The sequence below is a fragment of the Hemitrygon akajei genome, chromosome 6 (genome assembly GCF_048418815.1).
Source record: "Hemitrygon akajei chromosome 6, sHemAka1.3, whole genome shotgun sequence".
NCBI classification, from domain to species: Eukaryota; Metazoa; Chordata; class Chondrichthyes; order Myliobatiformes; family Dasyatidae; genus Hemitrygon; species Hemitrygon akajei.
Window position 1 is genome coordinate 146739740 of NC_133129.1, and position 22086 is coordinate 146761825.

The 22086-nt window shown below is 39.9% G+C and overlaps 2 protein-coding genes across 2 annotated transcripts in view; one reads left to right on the top strand and one right to left on the bottom strand.

Annotated features, from left to right (window-relative positions):
* The window catches only part of LOC140728766 (natural cytotoxicity triggering receptor 3 ligand 1-like), a 46965-nt gene that overhangs the window by 3213 nt on the left and 21666 nt on the right, over positions 1-22086 (bottom strand). Inside the window, exons 2-4 of the mRNA XM_073047719.1 lie at positions 9143-9484; positions 5868-6188; positions 4917-5036 (exon numbers count right to left, since the gene is read on the bottom strand). Coding sequence (XP_072903820.1) covers positions 4917-5036; positions 5868-6188; positions 9143-9484 — 783 coding nt within the window. The remainder of the gene's footprint in view (positions 1-4916; positions 5037-5867; positions 6189-9142; positions 9485-22086) is intronic.
* Positions 7104-8269, top strand: LOC140728795 (heterogeneous nuclear ribonucleoproteins A2/B1-like). Its single transcript, XM_073047750.1, has 2 exons — positions 7104-7161; positions 7570-8269. The coding sequence occupies exons 1-2, from the start codon at positions 7104-7106 to the stop codon at positions 8121-8123; spliced, it is 612 nt and encodes a 203-aa protein (XP_072903851.1). The 3' UTR covers positions 8124-8269.

Below are 22086 nucleotides of genomic sequence, written 5' to 3' on the forward strand. Positions count from 1 at the left end.
ATACCTCCTCTCAATTTAAACCAATGCTCTCTAGTTTTTCCATTCCATTTGATGGGACAAAGATTCATGCATTCATCCTGACTATGCCCATATAATATAATACACCTCTAAAATCACCTCTCAGTCTCCGATACTCCAACAAATAAAGTCCTAGCTGCTCAGCCTCTCCCTATAACTCACCCCCTTGAATTCTGGCAACATTCTCATAAATCTGCTTTGCACTCTTTCCAGCCAATGATATCTTTTCCATGAGAGTAAACAAAGCTGTGCACAATACTCCATGTGCTGCATTACCAACATCTTGTACAACTGTAATGCAATGCCCTGGCCCCCTACATTCAATGCCCTGATGAAGCAGGCCAAATGTGCTTTCTTTTCCACCTGACTACCGGTGACTCATAGAGACATTAAAAATATCATATTTCTAAACACCCTCATCCGGACTATCCTTCTCCTTTCTAGGTACTCTTAAAACAGTGGATCACATGCCAGTTTATCCACCTTGCCTTGTCAGCATTTCAGGATCTGAATCACCCTCATTTCCTCCATCCCATTCTGTAGAGAAGAGAGATACAGTGATAAGGGAGTTTATTTATCAATGCAGAAGTCACAAATACGTGTCAGATGAAAGTGTGGGATGCATGCTCGGTAAGATTCTTGACAACAGAGTCAGTATTCATTGCCTTGTGGAAGAAAAGGGAAGTGATCTTGTTTTAAAATGGAGGACTAAAGTGATTAGAAGCATCTTCAGGTATGGAAGTTCGCACCAGAGTCTACCATTAAAATCCAGTCCACCTTAGAATACTTGAGGAGTGGACGACATGACAGACCCTCAAGGGAAAAGTAGTTCGCCGTAAGGTGCTCAAGTCTCTGTCTGGAGATGACAACTTCATTGATATTTACTTATATAATCAGGAGAAACAGGAGGTATACAAATGACATGAGAAATTTAATTTTGTAAAGCTTAATCAAATCTGTATTTGGCATCATCAGTGTATTTTTGTCATCATCTAAAGAACAGTGGAAATTTATTCGATATGGGCACCCAAGTAATGAGGCAGCAAACTCACAGAGCATTGAAATGGACTGGCAGCTTGTATACAACAGCTTAAATTCACCATTCCAAATACGAATGCTCTGACATTAAATGTAGCTTTTAAAAGTTTGACACTGTTGGAACCTTTCTCATGGGCAAAGTCTGGAGGTAAAACAAAAGTAGTTTAATAAAACCTGACATTAGTCAAATCAAATTAGCTCTTTAAATTTAAAGCATTAATCATTTCATCTAACCAGATATTAAAATGTAACCACCTAAAATTATCTATCCACATTAGGATAAAAACCACACTGTTACAGTCAGTGAGGTTTGATATGAAGTAAATGGTTAAATTAATATTTTGTTAAGTTTGAAATAAATGATCATTGCATCTTTAACAACTTTATTGAATTGTGCCACATGATCAAATGAGTACTCTGCACTACAATTGCTGGTGAGGACGTGGCTGTGCTGAGGACCTACAAGTACCTGGATGTGCACCTGGATTACAGAGTTGAGTGGAGCACCAACACAGAGGCTGTGTCGAAAGAGGGGCCAGAGCTGCCTCTAGTTCTTGAGAAGCCTAAGCTCCTTTGGATTATGCAGTCCTCCTTTTCACCTGTTCTATCAGTCTGTTGTCGCCAATACAATCTTCTATGCGGTGGTGTGCTGGGGCAATGTCATCAAACCCGGTGAGGCCAGCAGACTCCTTAAACTTTGTACAAAGGCTGGCTCTGTTATAGGAGTGTAACTGGATGCTGTGGTGGAACAATGGACCCGACAGAAAATACTGGCAATTCTGGACAATGATCTCACCCTCTGCATGCCACCTTGGCTGAACAAAGGAGAACTTTTAGTAACGGACTAAGGCAACTGCGCTGCTTCAAAGAGCGCTATATCAGGTCATTCCTACCCTCCATCACTAGGCCCCATAATGAGTCAGCCATTATAGGGTAGTGATGATCCCCACCTGTTACACTGCTTGAGGTAACTTATTTTTATTCTTTTGACTTCTCTTCAAATATCTATATCTGTGCACTTATAATGCTATTGTGACACTGTAATTTCCTTTGGGATTACTAAAGTATCTATATCTATCTGGTACAACAAGTTTTCCTTGAAGATGTAATTTGAATTCTTTCTTTAGAACGTTCTTTCTTTCTTCGTGAACCAGCTCACATTTGATGCAACTTGCATGATCTATTTTTGTTGGTGTCAACTTTATTCTTGCAACTAATGAAATCAGACCATCTTCTGCAACCTCGGGATGACCTGTTCTTGCATCTTTCCATCTTTATACCACATTACCTTGATTTTCGCAGGAACGTAGCCCCTCAAAGAATTGCTAAATGTTGCAGGCTTTTTAGCTTCTGGATCACTTCTCATAAATCTGCTTTGCACTCTTTCTAGCCAATGATATCTTTTCTTTAGAAAAGTAAACAAAGCTGTGTACAATACTCCATGTGCGGCACTAACAACATCTTGTACGACTGTAATGCAATGCCCCGTCCCCCTACATTCAATGCCCTGTTGAAGGCCAGCATGCCAAATAGGCTTTCTTATTCACCAATCTACCTGTCATGTCATGTTCTCAAAGAGACATTAGAAATATCATACCCACTCATCTGGACTATCCTTCTCCTTTCTAGGTATTCTCAATACAGAGGATCACATGTCAGTTTATCAGTTGTGCCATGTCAACACTTCAGGATCTGAACCACACTCATTCCCTACCTCCCATTCACTACAGCTGATAAAGGAGTTTGTTTGTAAATGCAGAAGTGACATATGTTTGAAAGACAAATGTGTGGCAAGCATGCTAGGAAAGATTCCTGACACCAGAGTCAGGATTCATCACTTCATGGAAGAAAAGGAAAGTGATTTTGTTTTGTTTTAAAATTTATTCCTGAAGGGTGTACATGCATGTTCAGCTATGGAAGCTGGTACCAGAATCATCCATGGAAATCCAGTCCATGTTAGAATTCTTGAAGAGTGTGCCACTGACTGAGCAGAAAGGAAAAGCACATGATCCTTCTACAACTTTTTGTCATTCGCCATAACGTGCTGGCGTATCTGGAAATGAGCATCTCATTGATCTTTATTCATCTGATCAGGAGGCATACAAATAACAGAGAAAATTTAATTTTGTAAACCTTAATCAGATCTGTATTTTGCTCTGTGTGATCAATTTTGTCATCATGTAAAGAAATGCATTGAAATTTATTAGATATGGGCACCCAAGGAATGAAGGCAGCAGACTGACAGAGCGTTGAAATGGAATGGCAGCTTGTATACAACACCTCAAATTCACTATTCCAAATACTAATGCTTGTCTCATATACAATAAAATTTGACTTTGACCCAATTATGGTTTTCAATTAAACATGTCCAGTACCATAATTATTTATTTGCATGCTAACTGGCCCCAACATTTTATACAATACTTCCAACTCTTTATGATATTTAAACTCCTCCAGTAAAAGTATTATTCTAATCATTTGAGCAACAGTGCCAGTTAAAAATTACACATTTCACACTGAGGATTTGTCATCAAATCTGATCACACAGCTGTTAAACATCAGCGATACCCCCTCCCACATCCCCCCTCATTAAACTGTTTTTTTGCAGCAGAAAGCATCAGCTAAGAGAAATCCATACCACAATGATTGAGAGATTTTCTCAGTGACATTGGGCGTATTTGTGCTTCACTGCTTTGTTATTAACCATATATTCCAGCAAGGAGCCCTCCAAGGCAATCATGTACTACTAGAGTACAAAGGAATTTTAACTGCACACAAATTATTGTCACCCTCTACCTCGTTAAGTATATTTCACCATCATACATAATCACATTCCCTTCTCTGGTTTCTGACTCACTGATGTGTATTATTTCATTTGCTTTAAACAATAAATAACAAATAAAACTTTGAACAAACAAGAAGGGTTTCGGGCCGAGACGTTGACTGTTTACTTTTCTATAGATGCTGCCTATCCTGCTGAGTTCCTCCAGTGTTTTGTGTGTGTTGCTTAATGCTCATTCAATGTCAAGGGCAATTAAGCAAAGGAAGTGACAAAAACCGGATAAGAACCCATGAAATGGGCCATATTTAGTGGGGTCCCACATTGTGCTATTAAAACAGTGCCCTGGAGGAAATTCAACTAGTTTTCTAGGGAAGAATCTTACTGGGGAAATTAATCTACATTATCCAAAAGACACTTTGAAAATTGAATGATGTAATTTATTGCATCATAAAAATTAACTGTGCATCAATTCCTAATTCAAATGTGTTAGAAGGGAAATATAATTATAATTAAAAAATTCAAAATAATATGGAGGCTGTGTCTGGAGTATCAAATTCCATTCAATGTAGAAACTCCAAGTAAGGTTTTCTGTTGAACACCAATGGGGGAGTACAATTACTGCAGCCCAGTTGTAAGCAAAGCAAAAAAAAATCAATCACTTCCCAGTTTGGGGAAGAGATACAAGAAGCAGTCAAAGGATCAGAACTGCCATGCAAATTCACAGCCAGCAACCCAGGTTCAATGCCAACCTCTGGCACTACTTGTGTGGAGTTTCCAGACTGCCCGTGATGCAGGAATTTACTCCAGGTGCTTTGGTTTCCTTCTGCATCACCAAAAAAAAAACATATGTAGGGCAATAGGTTAATGAAAACTCTGAATTTCCCCAAGTTTAGGTGAATGGTAGAACCTGGGGGGGCAGCTAGTGAGAAATTGGGGAAAATAACATGGGATTTTGTAACGAGTGCTTGATAGCTGACACGGACACACGGAGCCAAATGGCCAGTTTCTTTGCTGCATCTTCTATGACTCAATGCACAAACTGCAACACACTAAAAGGATTTCACTGTCTTCATATTACCTTTTAGAAAGATCCAGAAATAAGCAAGAACCCCTGCGGCAAACGGGAAATATAATGCAAGTCCTCCTAGAAATGCAGGAATACCCACTGCTGCTGTTGAAGTTGAGTCTGGCTCTGAAACTTAGGAAACCAAAACAACAATATGAGCATTTAGACACACAAATAAACTTCACCATCTTGAGACACATGAGTTTTTGCTAATTATAAATCACCATTCATAAGCCCTGTGAAAGTTTCTCAAGAAATTGAAACCATAATTGTGCAATTTATTTTCATTTTAAGTCATAGTGTGGGAATTCCATTCTGTAGTTTTGTTATTTTTCATATAATCTGGAATAAGTAATGGGCTCAGAGTTACTAGTATCCCAACTTTTGACTCAACTTATTTGCACATGATATCAGTTGTAAGTTATGCTGTCGAATATTCAAAAAGAAAGATAAAATACTAGCCCTGGGTAAGGGTGGTGACAGAAGGCCAGAACAATGCCGCCAAACCTGCCTCAATTATTTTTAGGACATATTAAAAGAATATCTAACCCACAGGATGAAGACAGAGGCAGAACGGCAGGGCCCTTCTTACTCAACCAAATCAAGTACAGGAAAGGTAGACAGTGGTGTACAGAAAATGAAATGATACGATGAAGGTAAAAATTAATTCCTCATGGCATGGAAAGAATCAGCAGTTGCATTGACACAAATAGTAAAATGAGTTAATGAGCAAGTAACTAACAGCCAGGCACCAAGAGTCTCTGTACAAATCCAAAATGTGCCAGCCTACTGTTTATTTTCAGGCATGACTCAAATTCTCAGCCAATATCTTTCTGGGGTGAAATAAGAAACAATGAACTTTGATTTAAATCAGTGGAACTAGAGTCAAATATTTTTTTTAAAAAACATTGTTACAAATATTGCTATGAAGTATCCCCAACTTACTCAAAGTATGGAACATACCTTCAACTGTGAGTTTCACCTCCTGTGAAAGTTCGTCTGGAAGGGACTGATGTCTCACTATACACTTGTATATATTACCATCATCATTCAGAGTTGGTACAATTCTAATATTACTGGAAACATTAAATGTTCCATCATTATTAGAAACCGCAGCTCCAGTGTAGACATGTCTTTCCAATCTCTCAGCTTTCCCTCTGGATATCTTTTCCCAGAAGATTTCATGATTCTGAGGATAAAATTCCGTAGCATTACACCAGACAGATTTCTCTGTACCATTCAGAATGGTAATGTGTTGTGTGGATAGAAGCACCTTTGGCTTAGCTGTATTAAAAAGCAAATGCAACCTTAAGTTAGATAGGATGAAGTGTATTATCATAAATATCTAAGGCCAAGTCTAAGCTATTGTTATGTTAAAATAAACAATATTTACCACTTCCTTCTTTCATTTATTGCTCCAAAACACAGGACTTCCCTTCACTATTACTCCTGAAAGATAATTCGCTTGCTCAACATTCAATGCAGTTCCATGTGAGAGATTTTAATTAGTTATTCCTTCTGATCCAGAATCTCCAAATAATAAATTAACAGACAGTGGATAAGTGCATTGGTAATTCTGCAGAGATTGTATGCATTATCAATACTGTAGACAATTGCCAAAGGATATGGCAGGATATAGATCAATTATAGATATGGGCAGAGAAATGGCAGATAGAGTTTAATGTAGCTAAGTAGTTTGATTTACAATTTGGGAACTCAAATTTGAAGGGATAGTACACTTTTAATGGCAAAATCTTTAACAAATTTGATCTACTGAGGGATTTTGTGACCCAAGGCCATAGTCCCTGAAAACAGCACACGTTGATAGGGTGGTAGGGAAGTACATGGCACACTTGTCTTTATTAGTTGAGGCATTGAGGTCAAGAGTTGATAAGTTACTTTGCATCTTTATAAAACACTGCTGATGCCACATGTAGAGCACTGCTTCCAGTCCTGGTTGTCCCCATAATAGGAATAGAGTAGAGGGTTTGAAGAGGGTACAGAAGTGGGATGTTGCCTCAGGAAAAGAGCATGTGCTACAAGGAAAGGACAGACAAATGTGGAGCAACACACAAAGAGCTTGGTCAGGCAGCATCTTTCGGGCAGTTAATGTTTCGGATTAAAACCATTCAAATGAACTAGGGTTGCTTTCCTTGGAGTGTCAAGGTGAGGAAAAAACTGATGGAAATTTATATGATTATGAGAGGCAAAGATAGAATAGAGAGCCAGTATCTTATCCAGGGTCAAAATGCCAAAGGTGAGAGGGGGCAAGTTTAAAGATGATGTGAGCAGCAGGTTTTCTTTTTTAAAACACACATAGAGCAGTGGGTGCCTGCAATGCACTGCCAGAGGTGGTAGCAGAGGCTGATGTAACAGATGCATTTAAAAAAGCTCTTAGATAGGCACATGAATGTGTACAGAGTTGAGTGATAAGGACATTGTGCAGGCAGAAGGGATTAGTTAACTGACTAGCTAATTACTAGTTGTTACACGGGGGCAACGGAGGAGAACCCAAGTGCAGGACACTGGCACGTCGACTCAGTTGGGGAGGCTGGCGTAGACCTGAACGTAGAGCAGGAAACCAGAGGGATCTTGACAAGGAGGCAGGATTCACAGGGACTCTCTAGAAACTAGAGTGGAACTTAGAACTAACGGTTCTAATCAGAACAGGGAACAAAGTATCAGACGAGAATTGACCATGATCCGGTGGACAAAATAGCCCTTCAAAAATATCATTATGTTAATGGACACAATGCAGAAATGAGAAAAGCTCTATCTCGTCAGGAAATAATAGATGCACAAAATAACCGGATGGGACGAGGAGGTGGTGGTGGATTTAGAGGAGATGGTCGTGGTGGCAATTATCCTATGGGACATGGTGGAAACTTCAGAGGTAGCACTAGATTTGGAGGTGGTCATGATTTTGGTGATGGTCCTGGTTTCAATGGTTATGGTGGAGGTGGTGGTAACTTTGGCGGTGGCCCTGGATATGGTGGAGGATTTGGTAATCAGGGTAATCAGGATGGTGGCTATGATGGTGGAAATTATGGAGGAAATTTTGGTGGTGGTGGTAACTTCAATGATTTTGGAAATTACAATCATCAGAATTTTAATTTTGGACCAATGAAAGGTGGAAACTTTGGAGGTAGAAATATGGGTGGACCATATGGAGGAAACTATGGTAGAGGCGGAGGATTTGGTGGCTGCAACAGATATTAATTCAGTAACAACCCATTCCAAGGGCATCACTATATAAATACGGGAGGATGAGATCCCAGAGTTTACAGGACAGCTGCAGGTTATTCTCTCAGCAAAATTTTAAGGAAAAAATTTATCTCAGCGGAACATAAAAAGGCAGTGAGATGATAGAATGACCCCCCGGCCCCCCAGTCATGGACCCAGCACGCAGGCACAGGAGTCTATTCCCGTCACTCTGGTGTCCCCTCTTGTCCGAACATTCCCCCCCTCCCACCCACCCGTATCTTCAGCTCTGGAGACCCTCCTTGGCCACCTGGAGGCTCCCTTTGATGGGGGGGGGGGGGGAGTAGTGTTATGGTCCGGTCCGGAGCCCGCATTCTGGGTCTTGATACGGTCCGCGGACTCTGGATCTAGTAGCCATCCCTCCTTTCACCCTTAAGCCCAAATAGGATCAACTTGGCTTAAGGAGGTGCACCTGATGCCTATCAGCTGGCAGGTGTATATAAGGGGCTCTGGGACTGAGTCTAGTTGGGGGGGGGTTGTCCTGTATCTGCTGTTCTGTCTGGCTATCCTGTTTTGACCCTGGCTTGGAGTACCCACTGTTAATCATCTAGTTCTGTAAGTCCATTCTTGTAGTTACCCTGGACTGAGCTCCCTTCTGATCCCTTGCCTCTGTCAGGTAAGCAGGTGGGACTGCTGTTACCTGCTGGGGGGGACGCTGACCCTTTCCTACCCCTTGCTTCTGATGGGTGGTGCCCTGTGACCTGCCCTGGCCCTTGTGTTCCTGCCTGGGAGGCTGGGCCCTGCCCAGAAGTAATGTGGCCTGCCAAGGGGCTATCTTCCCAGCATTCCTTGTCCCATAGACCCATCCTTTAGCCTAGCCAGGGTCCTGCCTCTGCCATGAACTCCAGGGTCCAGTCTCCACGTCCCCCTTGTGACACTAGTTTACTTAGTTCTGCACAGCATTATGGGCTGAATGGCTTGTTTCTGTGCTGTGCTGTTCTCTGTTCACACCAGGTAATGTTTTAGAAGTCTCTTACCCAAAACCACAACTTGTGAGCTCCTTTCCGCTTTGTCAGGAGTGACAAGTACAATACAGGTGTATTTTCCTGCTTCACTTAATTGGATATTTGGAAGATAAAGTGAAGCATCTCCTTTCTGTAATTCAGTTGTAGATATTTTGGCTCCAGATCGTTTAGCGGTAACTGTTCCTGCATTAAAGGTGTAGATTTCTTTCTTTTGGGATCCATACAACCACTGAACACCTACGTTTGATAGGTCAAGATCTGACGTTCCAAAATCAGTAACTTTACATTCCAAGGTAATGTCTGTATACAAAAGTACATTCTTTGGACTTCCAAAAATTGTCATATCCAAAGTTTCTAAATGCAAACAGAAAAATCAGGCAAGTTTATCTTCAATCACATTGCAAGTAGAAATTAAACAGATTCAAGTTATAGTGTAAGTTATGGCATTTTTCTCTAGCAATCCCACAAGTCAGTAGGTTGTCCAACTCCAGGATTACAGATTGATTTGTGCATTGAAGTGGATGCTGTATTGTTTGAAATCACAGATTTCAGATGAGGTACTAAACCTTCAGCAACATAATGCAAAGATACAAAATTCCTCATCAATATTAAATAAGTCCCTGGGCACTACCTTGAACATGAACTTCAGTCAACATTACTAACATCTCAAGTTAGTAAAGGTTAAGTAATAGGTTGTGTCTCAGATGTTAATAACAGTGTATACTCTTTAAAAGGTACTTCCTTAATTGTAAAGTGCTCTGGGACATCCTAAAAGCTACTCTTTCATTTAAATGGAATGGAACTGTATTATTTCCAATACTTGGTTCCAAAACACTGTCACAGAATGGTTAAATGCAAAACACATCCCTAACTCACTGATGTGCCACACTGTAAATGAGTCATCATATGGAAAGAGTTGAGGTGCTTACTCACTGGAAGTTAGGGGGCAATTATCTTAAAAAAGATTGCATAGTGCTGCATTTTCACAGCACCACAGGACTGTATTTTGATTTTGTGCAAAGAATAAATTGCATAAATTGCAAAAGAATAAATCAATTTAGGATAAAAATGCATTAGTGGCTGCAGATGGACGCTTTGATCTCAATGCACAACACTGAGTTCTATGATTTCCCCAACAACAAATGCACGACACTAATGTGGCTGATTTACAACTGGAGTACAAAGATCTGCACTGAGCACTGTTGAACAATTTTGGCCCGAGATGGAGACCAGTGTACTGGTTTTGTGTTTCCAAGCTACTTAAAGGTACATTCTGTTGGTCAAGGAAGAAGTAACTCAACAGCTTCAGAAATGAATGCATGTTACAGTAGCACAGAAGTCTAAATTACTGGATGAGTAACTAAGAGGTCTAAACTAATAATTCAGAGACCCAGGCTCAAATCTGACACAGCAACTATGGAACAGAAATGCTGTTAATAATCTTGAAGCTAGTAAAAACAAGGCTTTGTATTCCTAACACTAGGCTGAATTCTCCAATGTGCTTTTTGGGAGAAAACTGACATCTTTCCCTGGGCTGGTCTACGTGCGATTCCAAAGCCACCCCACGCAGTTGACTTTTAGCAGCCCTCCAGAATTAGGTTTAATACCGCTGATATATGTCATGAATTTCTTGTTTTGCAGCAGCCGTACAGTTCAGTAAGAAATATTATAAAGTACAATAAGAAATATCTATTAAAAATGGCTGCAGCTCTGTGTCTGGTGTCTGGGGGAGAGATGTTTCTTTGAAGCAAAGCGTGCAGATACTCCAATCTTGCTCGAGGTCTTCAATTTTATTTTCCAGAGACTGTACATTAGCCAGTGGGTTGGTAGGGAGTGGGGACCTCAGGGCCCCGTGTTTCAATTTTACAGGCTGCTTAGTCCGATTTCCAAATTTCCTTTAACTCTGCAGTCTGGAGTCTGCTGATTTTGACTAACCGTCAGCTTTTTAAACATGTCAAGTCAATATTGCTTACTGAAGTACCCATGGGATTGACTGTGGATTTCAACTGTAGTAGCCCTAAACAGGGATATTTGATCATTCGCTTCAGAGCCACTTTCTGATTACGATAAAGTTTGATCAGATTGGTAAATTTGTTTATTATTGTCACACCTATCAAGGTATAGTGGGAAAATCTGCCCTACATACCATTTATGCAGATCAATACATTGCAAAAGTGCTTCGAGGTAAAATAACGGAATGCAGAATAAAGATTACATTTACTGAGAAAGTGCCGTGCAGACAGAATAAGGAGCCAGGCCATGACAAGGAAAATTGTGAGTCCTAGAGTCAATCTTACTGTGCTAGGAAACCCGTCATATAACAGTAAGACAGACCGTGGCACTTTCAGAGTTAACAGGAAGTCAGACCAGGGCAGGACATTCCCAGTGAATGCTAGGAACCTAAAAGTACACAGTTCCCTGAAAGTGGCAAGATGGAAAAACAGGGTGCCAAAGGTGGCATTCAGAGCACCGCCCTCAGCAGTCAGCACATTGAATACAAGTGTTGGAATCTTGTGCTGTGTTTGGACAAGAATGATGATGAGGATACACTTGGAATATTGTGTACAATTTTGGTTATGCTGTTACAGGAATGACACCATTAAGCTGGGAAGAATGCAAAGTAAATGGACAAGAATGTTGCTAGACAAACCTCTTTTTACTGGGAGTCTGTGTAAATGCAGCTCATTAGCCCTCACTGACAGCCACTGGACTCCACGGCAACTTTGGTCCCGCCAAACCCATGAGGTTGGGATGTCTCGCCCACCCTAACTCCAGTTTGTGTGAATGCTGTGTGATTTACTGACACCACCCCTCTACCTCACAGGCCCGGCAATCACTTTTGGCAAGAAATAATAGACCGTACACTGCATACAATTACAATGAAGTATAAAGTATAATTAAGAATGTTAACTTACCCTAACAGTTATTAAAGTAAGCAAAGCAAAAAACAGCCCACCATTACTAAACAGTCTATTGTGCACGCAAATTGGAGCTCATCTTGCAGTTGTCTAATTCAAGCACTGGACTCACCACCTTAAAAATGTTGCTCGAAATCCATCTCAAACAAATGGGATCTCCCACAGAAGTATTGGCCCTTCCTCCTTGAAGGTATTCATCTGCACAAAGCACCTTGTGCAACAGGGATTGCATCCTCAGCCATCTTCCTTCCTGTATTCTCTGTTTCCACCAAAAAGACCTCAAACAACACCATTGCCCCTCATAAAAAACCTCTCCACCCATCATTCTCTAGAACCTCCCAATTCCACCATCCTGATTGGCTGACACCACATTTCTAAGTTAAAAAACAAAGCCCTTTTCTCAGCTCAAACTCAAACAGGCTGAAAGCAGAGCAGACTGTGCTAGAAAACTGCTAAAATGGAATAGCTACAGCATAGCAATAAAAATGTTAACCAGGGCATTACACTCTTCCTCCCCTCCCCACCAAAAATAGTCATGTCCTCAAGACTTTGAAACTATCAATCTGTCATTAACAACATAGTTTTCAAAGGAATTTCGTGATGTCAGGACCTCCAATCCAGTGTGAATGGTAGTGACATATCTCACTAGGGGGAAAGATGCAACACTCTGATCCCTCGGTGCATCATAAGCCAGCCTATCTGAGAGTGTCCCAAGTCTGAGACCTCCGTATCCCATCTTCAGCTCCTCCAGCTTCAACCACTTCTTGTGACCCTTCCTGTCTACTACAGGGTGCCTCCCATCTATCCTCATGTCTTCCAGTGGCTCAGATCCCCCGCTCCATGACTGAATTTAACTTCCGTCAGTTTAGGCTGGTGAAGCTAAACATCCCTCCACTGGTGCTAACCGGCAAGACCTCTCAGAAAGGGGTGTCCTCCGTCACTCCAATAGTGTGGCAAGATTTCCTGGAGTAACCAACATCAGACTCATCTGTAGAAAATACATCTTGGCATCCCAACATCTTCACAGTTAATTTTCTTTTCCATTCCTTGGACGTACCAGCAAATATGGGGGATCCTGTCACTCTGGCTCCTTCTCCAGGATGTAACATGACAGATTTAAACAGGATACACCACACAGTCCCTTGTTTCTGTCCATCATCCTGCTTAGGTAAACTTCCAGCCTCTCAAAAGCAGCTCTGAACACAGGATGAATGGACAAGGTTTTCAAAAAGTTCTCTCCATTTCTCACCTAGCATGCTCCCAGGAGCCTTCTCACAACGGCAGTATTAGTTCCCACCAGAATGGAAGCTCCAGCTTTTTCAACCGGATCTGGGCAGGCCAACAATGGGGTGTCAATCGTCTTAGTTACTCCAATATCTGCTTCCGAAAACTCCAGCTTCAATGACAAGTAACCATCATATGGGTACTCATCAACACTAAGCCCCCGAATCTCAAGGGCACTGAATGGTATCAAAGGTAAATGTGTCAAATACTGCTTGTAAAAGCATTTATAAAGCCAAGTAACTTGAGAACCTGTGTCAAGTATGGCTCTAGCATAAACAATCCGTATGGATAGCCGAGCTTGGACCCTCTGAACCTTCAGGAATAATGTTTGTTACTTTAGTATTTCTCTTAATACACTGATAGGAACATTTCCTCTCTGAAATGTCAGCCCATTCCTTTACTGGGTCCCTCCATTTTAATTCTTTTCTTCGCTGTTTGCTCAGCCATTGATTTCCTTTCCTAAGATTTTCTTGTCCTTAACACTCCTGCTTGAACTGTCCATCTTCTCCACAGTTGTAACAGAAAACACCAGTCACTTCCCTGGTCAAGGGACACCGCCAGCAGCAGCCTTCGCCTTGGTACGTCCCACCAGCGGGTCTGGCTTCTTATCGGGTTAGCCAGGCTTGGTGTCAGCACCAACTGATATCATCTGAAATACCTTGGCCCTCAGATCTTTCCAGACATCCTACAAAACCCCACTTGTGTGGTGTACCGTATGGCCTACATTATAATAAGGGACTATTTTATGTTTTAGTAACGCGTTGTTGCATGTGCTGTTAGGGGTGTACTGATCTGTATGTGTGTGTCAAGTTCGGACTCTAGCAGTAAAGAACCATGAAACTCAGTTCCCGTCTCCAGCGTTTTTATTAATAATATAGTTGTGTAAACAGGCCACATACACAACAAATTGGTGAGGAGAATTATGAACCTACATCTTATTGTAATGCTGTGTTTTAGTTGAAAACAACACTTGGAGAAGAGAGAGAAGGGAGATGTAAAGGAGCGACACACGCAATCTAGATGGGGTGCGCTTGTGGTGCTAGAAAAATGGACACATGAGTCAAGTGGAACGTGCAGTAACTGCAAGGAGCTAGCTAAAAAGAAAACAAAGAAAAATGGGACTAAATTAACATAACAAAGATGGCGATGATCAGAACCATTACAACATTTGATAGTGGCATTGAAAACTGGGTAACTTAGGCTATGTCCACACTACACCGGATAAATCTGTAACCAAATCTTTTTCTCTTCGTTTTTACCCTTCGTCCACACTAACATGGTGTTTTCGTCCCCCGAAACTGGAGCTTTTCAGAAACGCTCTCCAAAGTGTGTGTTTTTGAAAACGCCGGATTGGCTGGATTAGTGTGGATGGGGTAACTGGAGACTTCTGAAAACGCTGTCAGACAGAAAATTGTTTTCTTGAACGCGACCTAACAATTTCAGAACAGACGGCAACGAAACTGATGCCAGAAGAGTTAGAAAAAGACTCACCAAATACTTTGACCCATAACTTACTGAATAAATAAGTATACTCACTTTGCCCTGTTTTCTGTCCTTGCTCTTATGAAGGTGGTTTACCTATTTATGCAAGTACTTCTCTGACAATAGATGTGTAACAGCCTAATGTAACATTGTATGGAAATACAAGATAACACTGATGTAGACATATTTTACACATTTAACAAGGTGCTTTATTAATGCAACAGAGTCAGTCAGTTTTTCAATGTTCATTGTCAGCTGGGTCATACCGTCTGCGAGCTCCCTGTCGGTTGCCTCCATATGCTCCAGTATTTGTTTTTTTCAGTTTTAAGTTCTCCTACATGAGAGCCAACACCTGTCCATCATTTGGCAATTTCCTTTTAAGTTTTTCTAGTCTGTAACTGCATAAACGCATAGTTTCACAGCAAAATTCAACACCAGAAATGTCGTTTGTTTGCTGTAGATGTGCCCTGCACATGCCCAGTAGGAGGAAATTCGTCCAATTACCCATTTTAATGTGGATGGAGGTATTTTCAAAAATGCTTGGCGTGGATGGCTATCGTATTTACGCGAAACTGGGGTTTTCCAAATTATCTGGTCTAGTGGGGATGTAGCCTTAGTGTTATGGGAGCAAAAACATACGAGCTATTACGGAGCTTGTTAACCCCCGAAAAGCCAGCTGAGAAAATGTTCAAGCAAATAGTAGACACTCTCCAACAGCATTTAAACACCAAACTACTGATCATTGCTGAAAGATTTAAATTTCAGAAATGGAATCAGAGCAAAAATGAAAGCGTTTCTGAATATTGTGCTGAATTGCACAAATTTTAAGAATATTGTCAATTTGGAGTGGGTCTATCGGACGCATTGAGGCACAGGTTAGTGTGTGGCATGCACTGTGAAACCACACAGAAGAAGCTCCTGTGTGAAGAAGACCTTGTATTAGAGAAAGCGCTGAACATTACAGTATCATTGGAAATAGCAGCACTGGGTGCTTGAGAAATACAACAAAAATCTCTGGAATATGCTGTGAATAAAATGTCTGAACAGAAATGAAGGAAAGAAATGTTACCGTTGTGGGAACATGCCACATGACCCTGAGGACTGTAGGTTTAAAGACAAAGAATGCAGAAACTGCGGCAAACAGGGCCACATTGGCAGAGTATGCAAAGCTAGTAAACAGCAGAAAAAGGACAAATACAGAGAAACAAGAAACCACAGAAAGGAAAATACAACAATGTACAGAAAATGATAGAAATCAGTTCTGATTAAAACGACTCATACAAAAGTGAATTCCCTTGTCTGCAACTTTGCAGCATGAAAGAGACAGATGATTGAAGAGTAATATAGCTCACTCCACAAGTGGCAGTCGTGAGACTGAAAATAGAGTTGAACACAGGCTCAGCTTTAACAGTGATCTCTGTACACAACTACAATGACTGTTTTTCACATACCTCTGAAATGAACTAAACTACTGCTAAAGTCTTAGAACAGGACAAAGAGTATGTCCCAAAGATAAAATTAAAGTGACAGTGACCTACAGAGGCAAAACACAGCAGCTGAACCTCTATGTACTGAAACATAGAGGACCACCATTACTGGGACGTGAATGGCTCAGGAAAATCCAGTTGGATTGGAACACCATCAAGGCACTAGATGTGTCAGCAAAGGAGGGCAGCAAGACTACATCTGAGAGACTGTCACAAATACTTGCTGACTCTGAGGAAGTGTTCATGAAAGGAATAGGTACACTCAGGGCATGAAGGCAAAGATTGAGACTGAGGAAAATGTCCAAAATTTCACAAAGTCAGACCAGTGCCATATGCAATCCATCCTACAGTAGACGCTGAGCTGAAAAATGAGCTGTACGGAGCCGCTTTGAAACCACAGAGAAGAATCTTCCGCTGAAATTAAACAAATAGATACAAAGTTGGATTCTATTCAAAAAACCTTAATTGAACATAATAAACCAATAGAACAGAATGAAGCAACGCTGATGATTTTGGATGCAAAAATTGATGACCTGCAAAAGCTTCGTGAAAAACAATCAAAGTCTAATGACATATTAAGACAGAAGATTATCGATTTAGAAAGTAGAAGCAGAAGAAATAACCTATGAATTCTGGGCTTGAAGAGTTAATGGAAGGTGATCAGCCTACAGAATTCTTTGCAAGCTTTTTGACACAATTATTTCCTAAAATTTTATCATTTTTACCTATGATTGAACAAGCTCATAGATCGCCTGTGCCCAGATCAGCTCCAGGAGCAAGACCCAGATCAGTAATAATCTGTTTCAATGAATTTCAAACAAAGGTACTTCTAATTTGTGAATCTTGTTGAAGAGAAATGATTGATTATAATGGCCAGAAGATTAGAATCATCCAGGATTTTCCACCTGAGTTCATGAATGAGCATATTAAGTTCAAAAAGGTTATGTCGGAACTCCTCAACAAAGGTTTCAAGCCTTCTCTTCATTATCCTGCTCAGCTCAGAATTATACTGAAGGATGGCTGCAAGGAATGGTTCCATTTGACCGTAGAAGCCTAGGAATTTTTGGAATCTATAGATTGACTGTTCAGTATCCTTCTACATGAATAATTGCTTCTTTTACTTTTGGTAAACCTTTGTAGCTAACTCTCTTTTCGAACCTTTTAATGCTTAACATAGAGAATAAGATTTTAATGAGTTAAAAAATTGTGTGTTCATATGTTTTGAATTTTGATGTTTTTAATTATTTTATATTGTACTCATTCTTCTTGAGGCTTTTCTTCTATCAATAAGGCTTGGTATAGGTATTTTTCATTTTATCATTTTGAAACTGTAATAATTAATCTATATGTGTTCTTGTTATAAGTTTTGTCTCCGTCTGTTGTTTTGTCTAGGTTGGAATGTAGCCAACTTTCAAATCAATTTGGAGCTAAACAAGTAGGTTTTTTGGGGGGGGGATGTTATCGTTAGGTGTAGTGGTCAACCTTCTGACTTTGGGATGGATTTTTTTAATGGAAGCTGTTTTGGACTCTGAATGAAATCTGTTGCTTGGTTATCTCAAGGTTCTTTGTTTGGTTTTAAAGTATATACCAATGATTATTACTTTAACATTTCTTGTAAATAGTATTAACAATGGATCAGACTATCAATTTACTTAGTCATAAAGTGAAAGGGTTAAATTATCCTGTGAAACAGAATAAGATTTTTGCCTATATTAAAAAAACGTAAGGTCCCAATTAGTTTTTTACAAGAAACTCACATACGTAAATGTGACAGTTTACACCTTCTTCACTAATGGAGAGAGCTTCATTTTCATTCCTCTTTCCAGGCTAAGTCTAGGGAAGTTTCTATCTTTATAAATAACACAGTTCCATTTGTCCACATTAAGTAGAGTCTGATACTAATGGGCATTTTGATATAGTGTCAGGAAAATTAGATAATAAATTAATGGTATTTGCTAATGTGCATGCCCCGAATATAGATGATCCAGGATTCTGTGAGTGTGTTTTTTTTTTGTTTTTGCCAGATTTGAGTCTTTACTCAATGGTGATGGGAGGACATTTTAATTGCTGTTTGGATCCAGTTTGAGATCGGTCATCTTCTAAACCAGCGACACTCAATAAATTAGCTTTGTTTATTCAATCTTTCCTAATGAAATGAAGTATTGTTGATGTCTGGTGTTTCTTACATCCAGTACACAGGAAGTATTCATTTTTCTCTCATGTCCATCATACATATTCCAGGATTGATTATTTTTTTATTGATAGCCAAATGATTCCATTATTTTGATCCTGTGAATATAAAGAGATTGATGTCTCAGATCATCCTCCTGTGTTTTTGTCTTTAAATCTCCCTGGTCTCCCTCAAATAAACAGCTTTTGGCGTTTTAATCTAACTTTTCTATCTGATAAAGATTTTTAAAAGTTTCTGGAGAGACATATTATTCCTTTTTTTGAAGAGAATACACCGGAAGAGACTTCTAGTCTTATTATATAGGTTGCCCTCAAGGCCTAAATTAGAGGACAAATTATTTCTCATACTGCGAGTGTTAAGAGAAAAAGCTAATAAAGAGAGAACTGATTTAGCTAATCAGTTGAAACAATTAGATCAAAAATATATCTTGGCTCCAGATCATGTTTTATATAAAAGGTGTGTTGCAATTAAAACTAAATAAGATCTTCTTTTAACACACCCAATTGAAACTCAACTCCTAAATAATAAAAGTCAATTTTATATTCATGGAGACAAAACAGGTAAATTATTGGCTAACCAATTAAAAACCTTTATAATTAAATGGCAAATTAAAGAAATTTGTAAAGTTAATGGTGATAGGACAACTGACCATATAGAAATTTTAGAGAATTTTATTCTAAACTTTATAGTTCTGACTCTCCTAAAGGTTATAATGTAATAAATAAGTTTTTAGACTAAATAAACATTCCTAAACTTTCTGTTGATAACTGAAAACAGTTGGCCCCTTGCTAACCGTCACTGGACTCCGCGGCAAGGAAACCATCTTTCTCAGGCTCTGTATGTCCAGGGTGTATGCAACTTTAGTCCCGCCAAACCCATGAGGTTGGGATGTCTCACCCACCCAAACCCCAGTTTGTGTGAATACTGTGTGATCTACTGCCCCTCCCCCATCATCGTTGGTAAGAAATAACAGCCCATACATTGCATACAATTACAAAGAACGTATAATTAAGAATGTTAACTTAACCTAACAGTTATTAAAAAAAAACAAAAGGGCCCATCATAACTAAACAGTCCCAAAGGTGCACATAAGTAGGAGCTCATCTTGCAGTTGTCTAACTCACACGCTGGACCCGTAGTCTGTGTGAAAGCACACACCACCTTCCAAATGTTGCTCGAAATCCATCTCAAACAAACGGGCTCTCCCATGGGAGTACTGGTCCTTCCTCCTTGAAGCCATTCATCTGTACAATACACCTTGTGCAACAAGGATGGCATCCTCAGCCACCTTCCCTCCCATAGTCTCCCAGATCACACCAAAAAGACCTTGACCCACACCCCTGTCCCTAAAAAAAAATCCTCTCTACCCAGCGTTCTCTAGAACCTTCTCCCAATTCCACCACCCTGATTGGCTGACACCACATTCCTAAGCTGAACAACAAAGCCCCTTATTTTAGCTCAAACCCAAAAAGGCTGACCGCAGAACAGACTGCTCTTACGGAACTGCTAAAATGAAATATCTACAGCTCAGCAATTAAAAACTTCACAGGGTGTTACACCAGTAACTGTGGGTCTGAGGTTACAGAGGGAGGTTAACCAAGTTAGGACTTTACTTCTTGGAGCCTAAGAGACTGAGAGGAGCTTTATGGAGGTGGACAAAATCATGAGGGCTATGGATATGGTGAATGCACAAAGTCTTTCTCCCAATGAAAGGGAATCAGAGAGAAAGGTGTAGTTTAAGCTGGGAAGGGAAAGATTTAAAAGGGACTTGAGCCAGGTCTTTTGGTAAGATGGCAATAGTTTAGTCACTTAAAACTATTGCTCCATTTCATTTCTTACCTCTGCACTCATCTCCTTTTTTTCACTCCAGACTGTTAAATGTTTTGCTGTCCTAACCTGTCTGCAAATACGCCTGTCCTACAATGGCTTCTAAGCTTCCTAAATCTTGGAAAAAAGTCTCTGCGACTGTCTCCGGTTCCTCTGCCAAGATTATCTTCATTTTGGAACAGCACTGACAAGAGATTATATCTGAACTCAAGTCTGAATATAAGTCTTCTTTCAGTTCGTTGGAGTCAAAATTGGATCAAATTAATTCCAAGGTGGAGGATCATGCCGAACAACTCTCTCATCTTGAGTCAGCTACTGAAGATTTAAAATGTCGTGTTCAGCAGCTGGATGCCATCTGTTCCAATGTGAGTGAGCATAGCACCAAGTTAACGTTCAAAATAACTTATCTCAAAGGACGGAGCAGACGTCATAATTTACGAATCCTCGGTCTGCCAAGGGTTATCGAAAGTGGATCTCTTGTTGAATTTTTTTCTTCTTTACTCTGAGATTTTTGGGAAGGATATTCTACCGACCCCACCCGAGTTAGACAGAGATCACCGTACATTTCTGGCCAAGCTCGAGTTGGGCTCCAGGCCACACCCAATAATTCTGTGTTTTCATCGATATCAGGAGAAAAAGCTTTTGATCATGGAAGCACGTTGGAGAGCACGTTGTTTCGTAGCTGTGCTGAACTGATGCGGATTTGGAGGGGAGATGTTGAGTATAAAGTTTCTCTTTATGCTGATGATCTTTCCTTTTTATATCAAATCAGACTACTTCCTTACCCCCAAAAGTTTTTACTTCTTAATCAATTTAGTTATCTTTCCAGTTACAAACTTAATTTACACAAGAGCAAACTCTTCCCAATCAATAGAGAAGCACAAGCATTAGTATTTCATGACCTCCCTTTTAAAGTAATTAATAATCAATTCACTTACCTTGGTATTACAGTAACAATGAACTTAAAGAATCTTTTTGTTTGAGAAAATTTTGGTCATCTTTAAAATTCTACAAAACAGAGTTTGACACAGAGGTCACCCTTGTCCATGTCTCTGATAGGTTGAAATAATGTTATTAAAATGTATATCCTTCCTAAATTTTTATACTTATTTCAGTCTTTACCAATTTTTATTTCTAAAGCTTTTTTTTTGATTCGTTAGATTCTATTATTTCATCCTTTCTACGGAAGGGCAAACGTTCCAGATTTAATAAAACTCACCTTCAAAAATCTAAAAAGGAAAGAGGTATGGCCTTGCCTAACTTTTGTTTATATTATTAGGCAGCCAATATTCGTTGTCTTACTTTTTGTTCCTTCCTTCATAATCAGTCTGACTGCCCAAAATGACTGGCAATGGAATTGAACTCTAGTCAGGATGTCTCCATTTCTGCACTTCTTGGATTCGCACTTCCTTGTCACTTGCCTAGACTAATTGTTAATCCTCTCATTAGACATACTCTGAGAAAATGGGCTCAGTTCAGAAATATAATGGCCTTCATAGTTTCTCGCTCTATAGTCCTATTTTACACAATCATCTTTTCCTACCTTCTATGGAAGACTCAACATTTCATGATTGGTAAAGAAAGGGCATTAGGCACTTTGAAGATATTTTCATAGATAATCATTTTGCAACTTTTCAACAACTGTCTGTAAAGTTTAACCTACCTAATACTCATTTCTTTAGATATCTTCAAATTGGATATTTCATTAAACTTTTATTATCAAACTTCCCTGAGATGCCTCCTGAGAAAAACGTTGTGGACATGTTT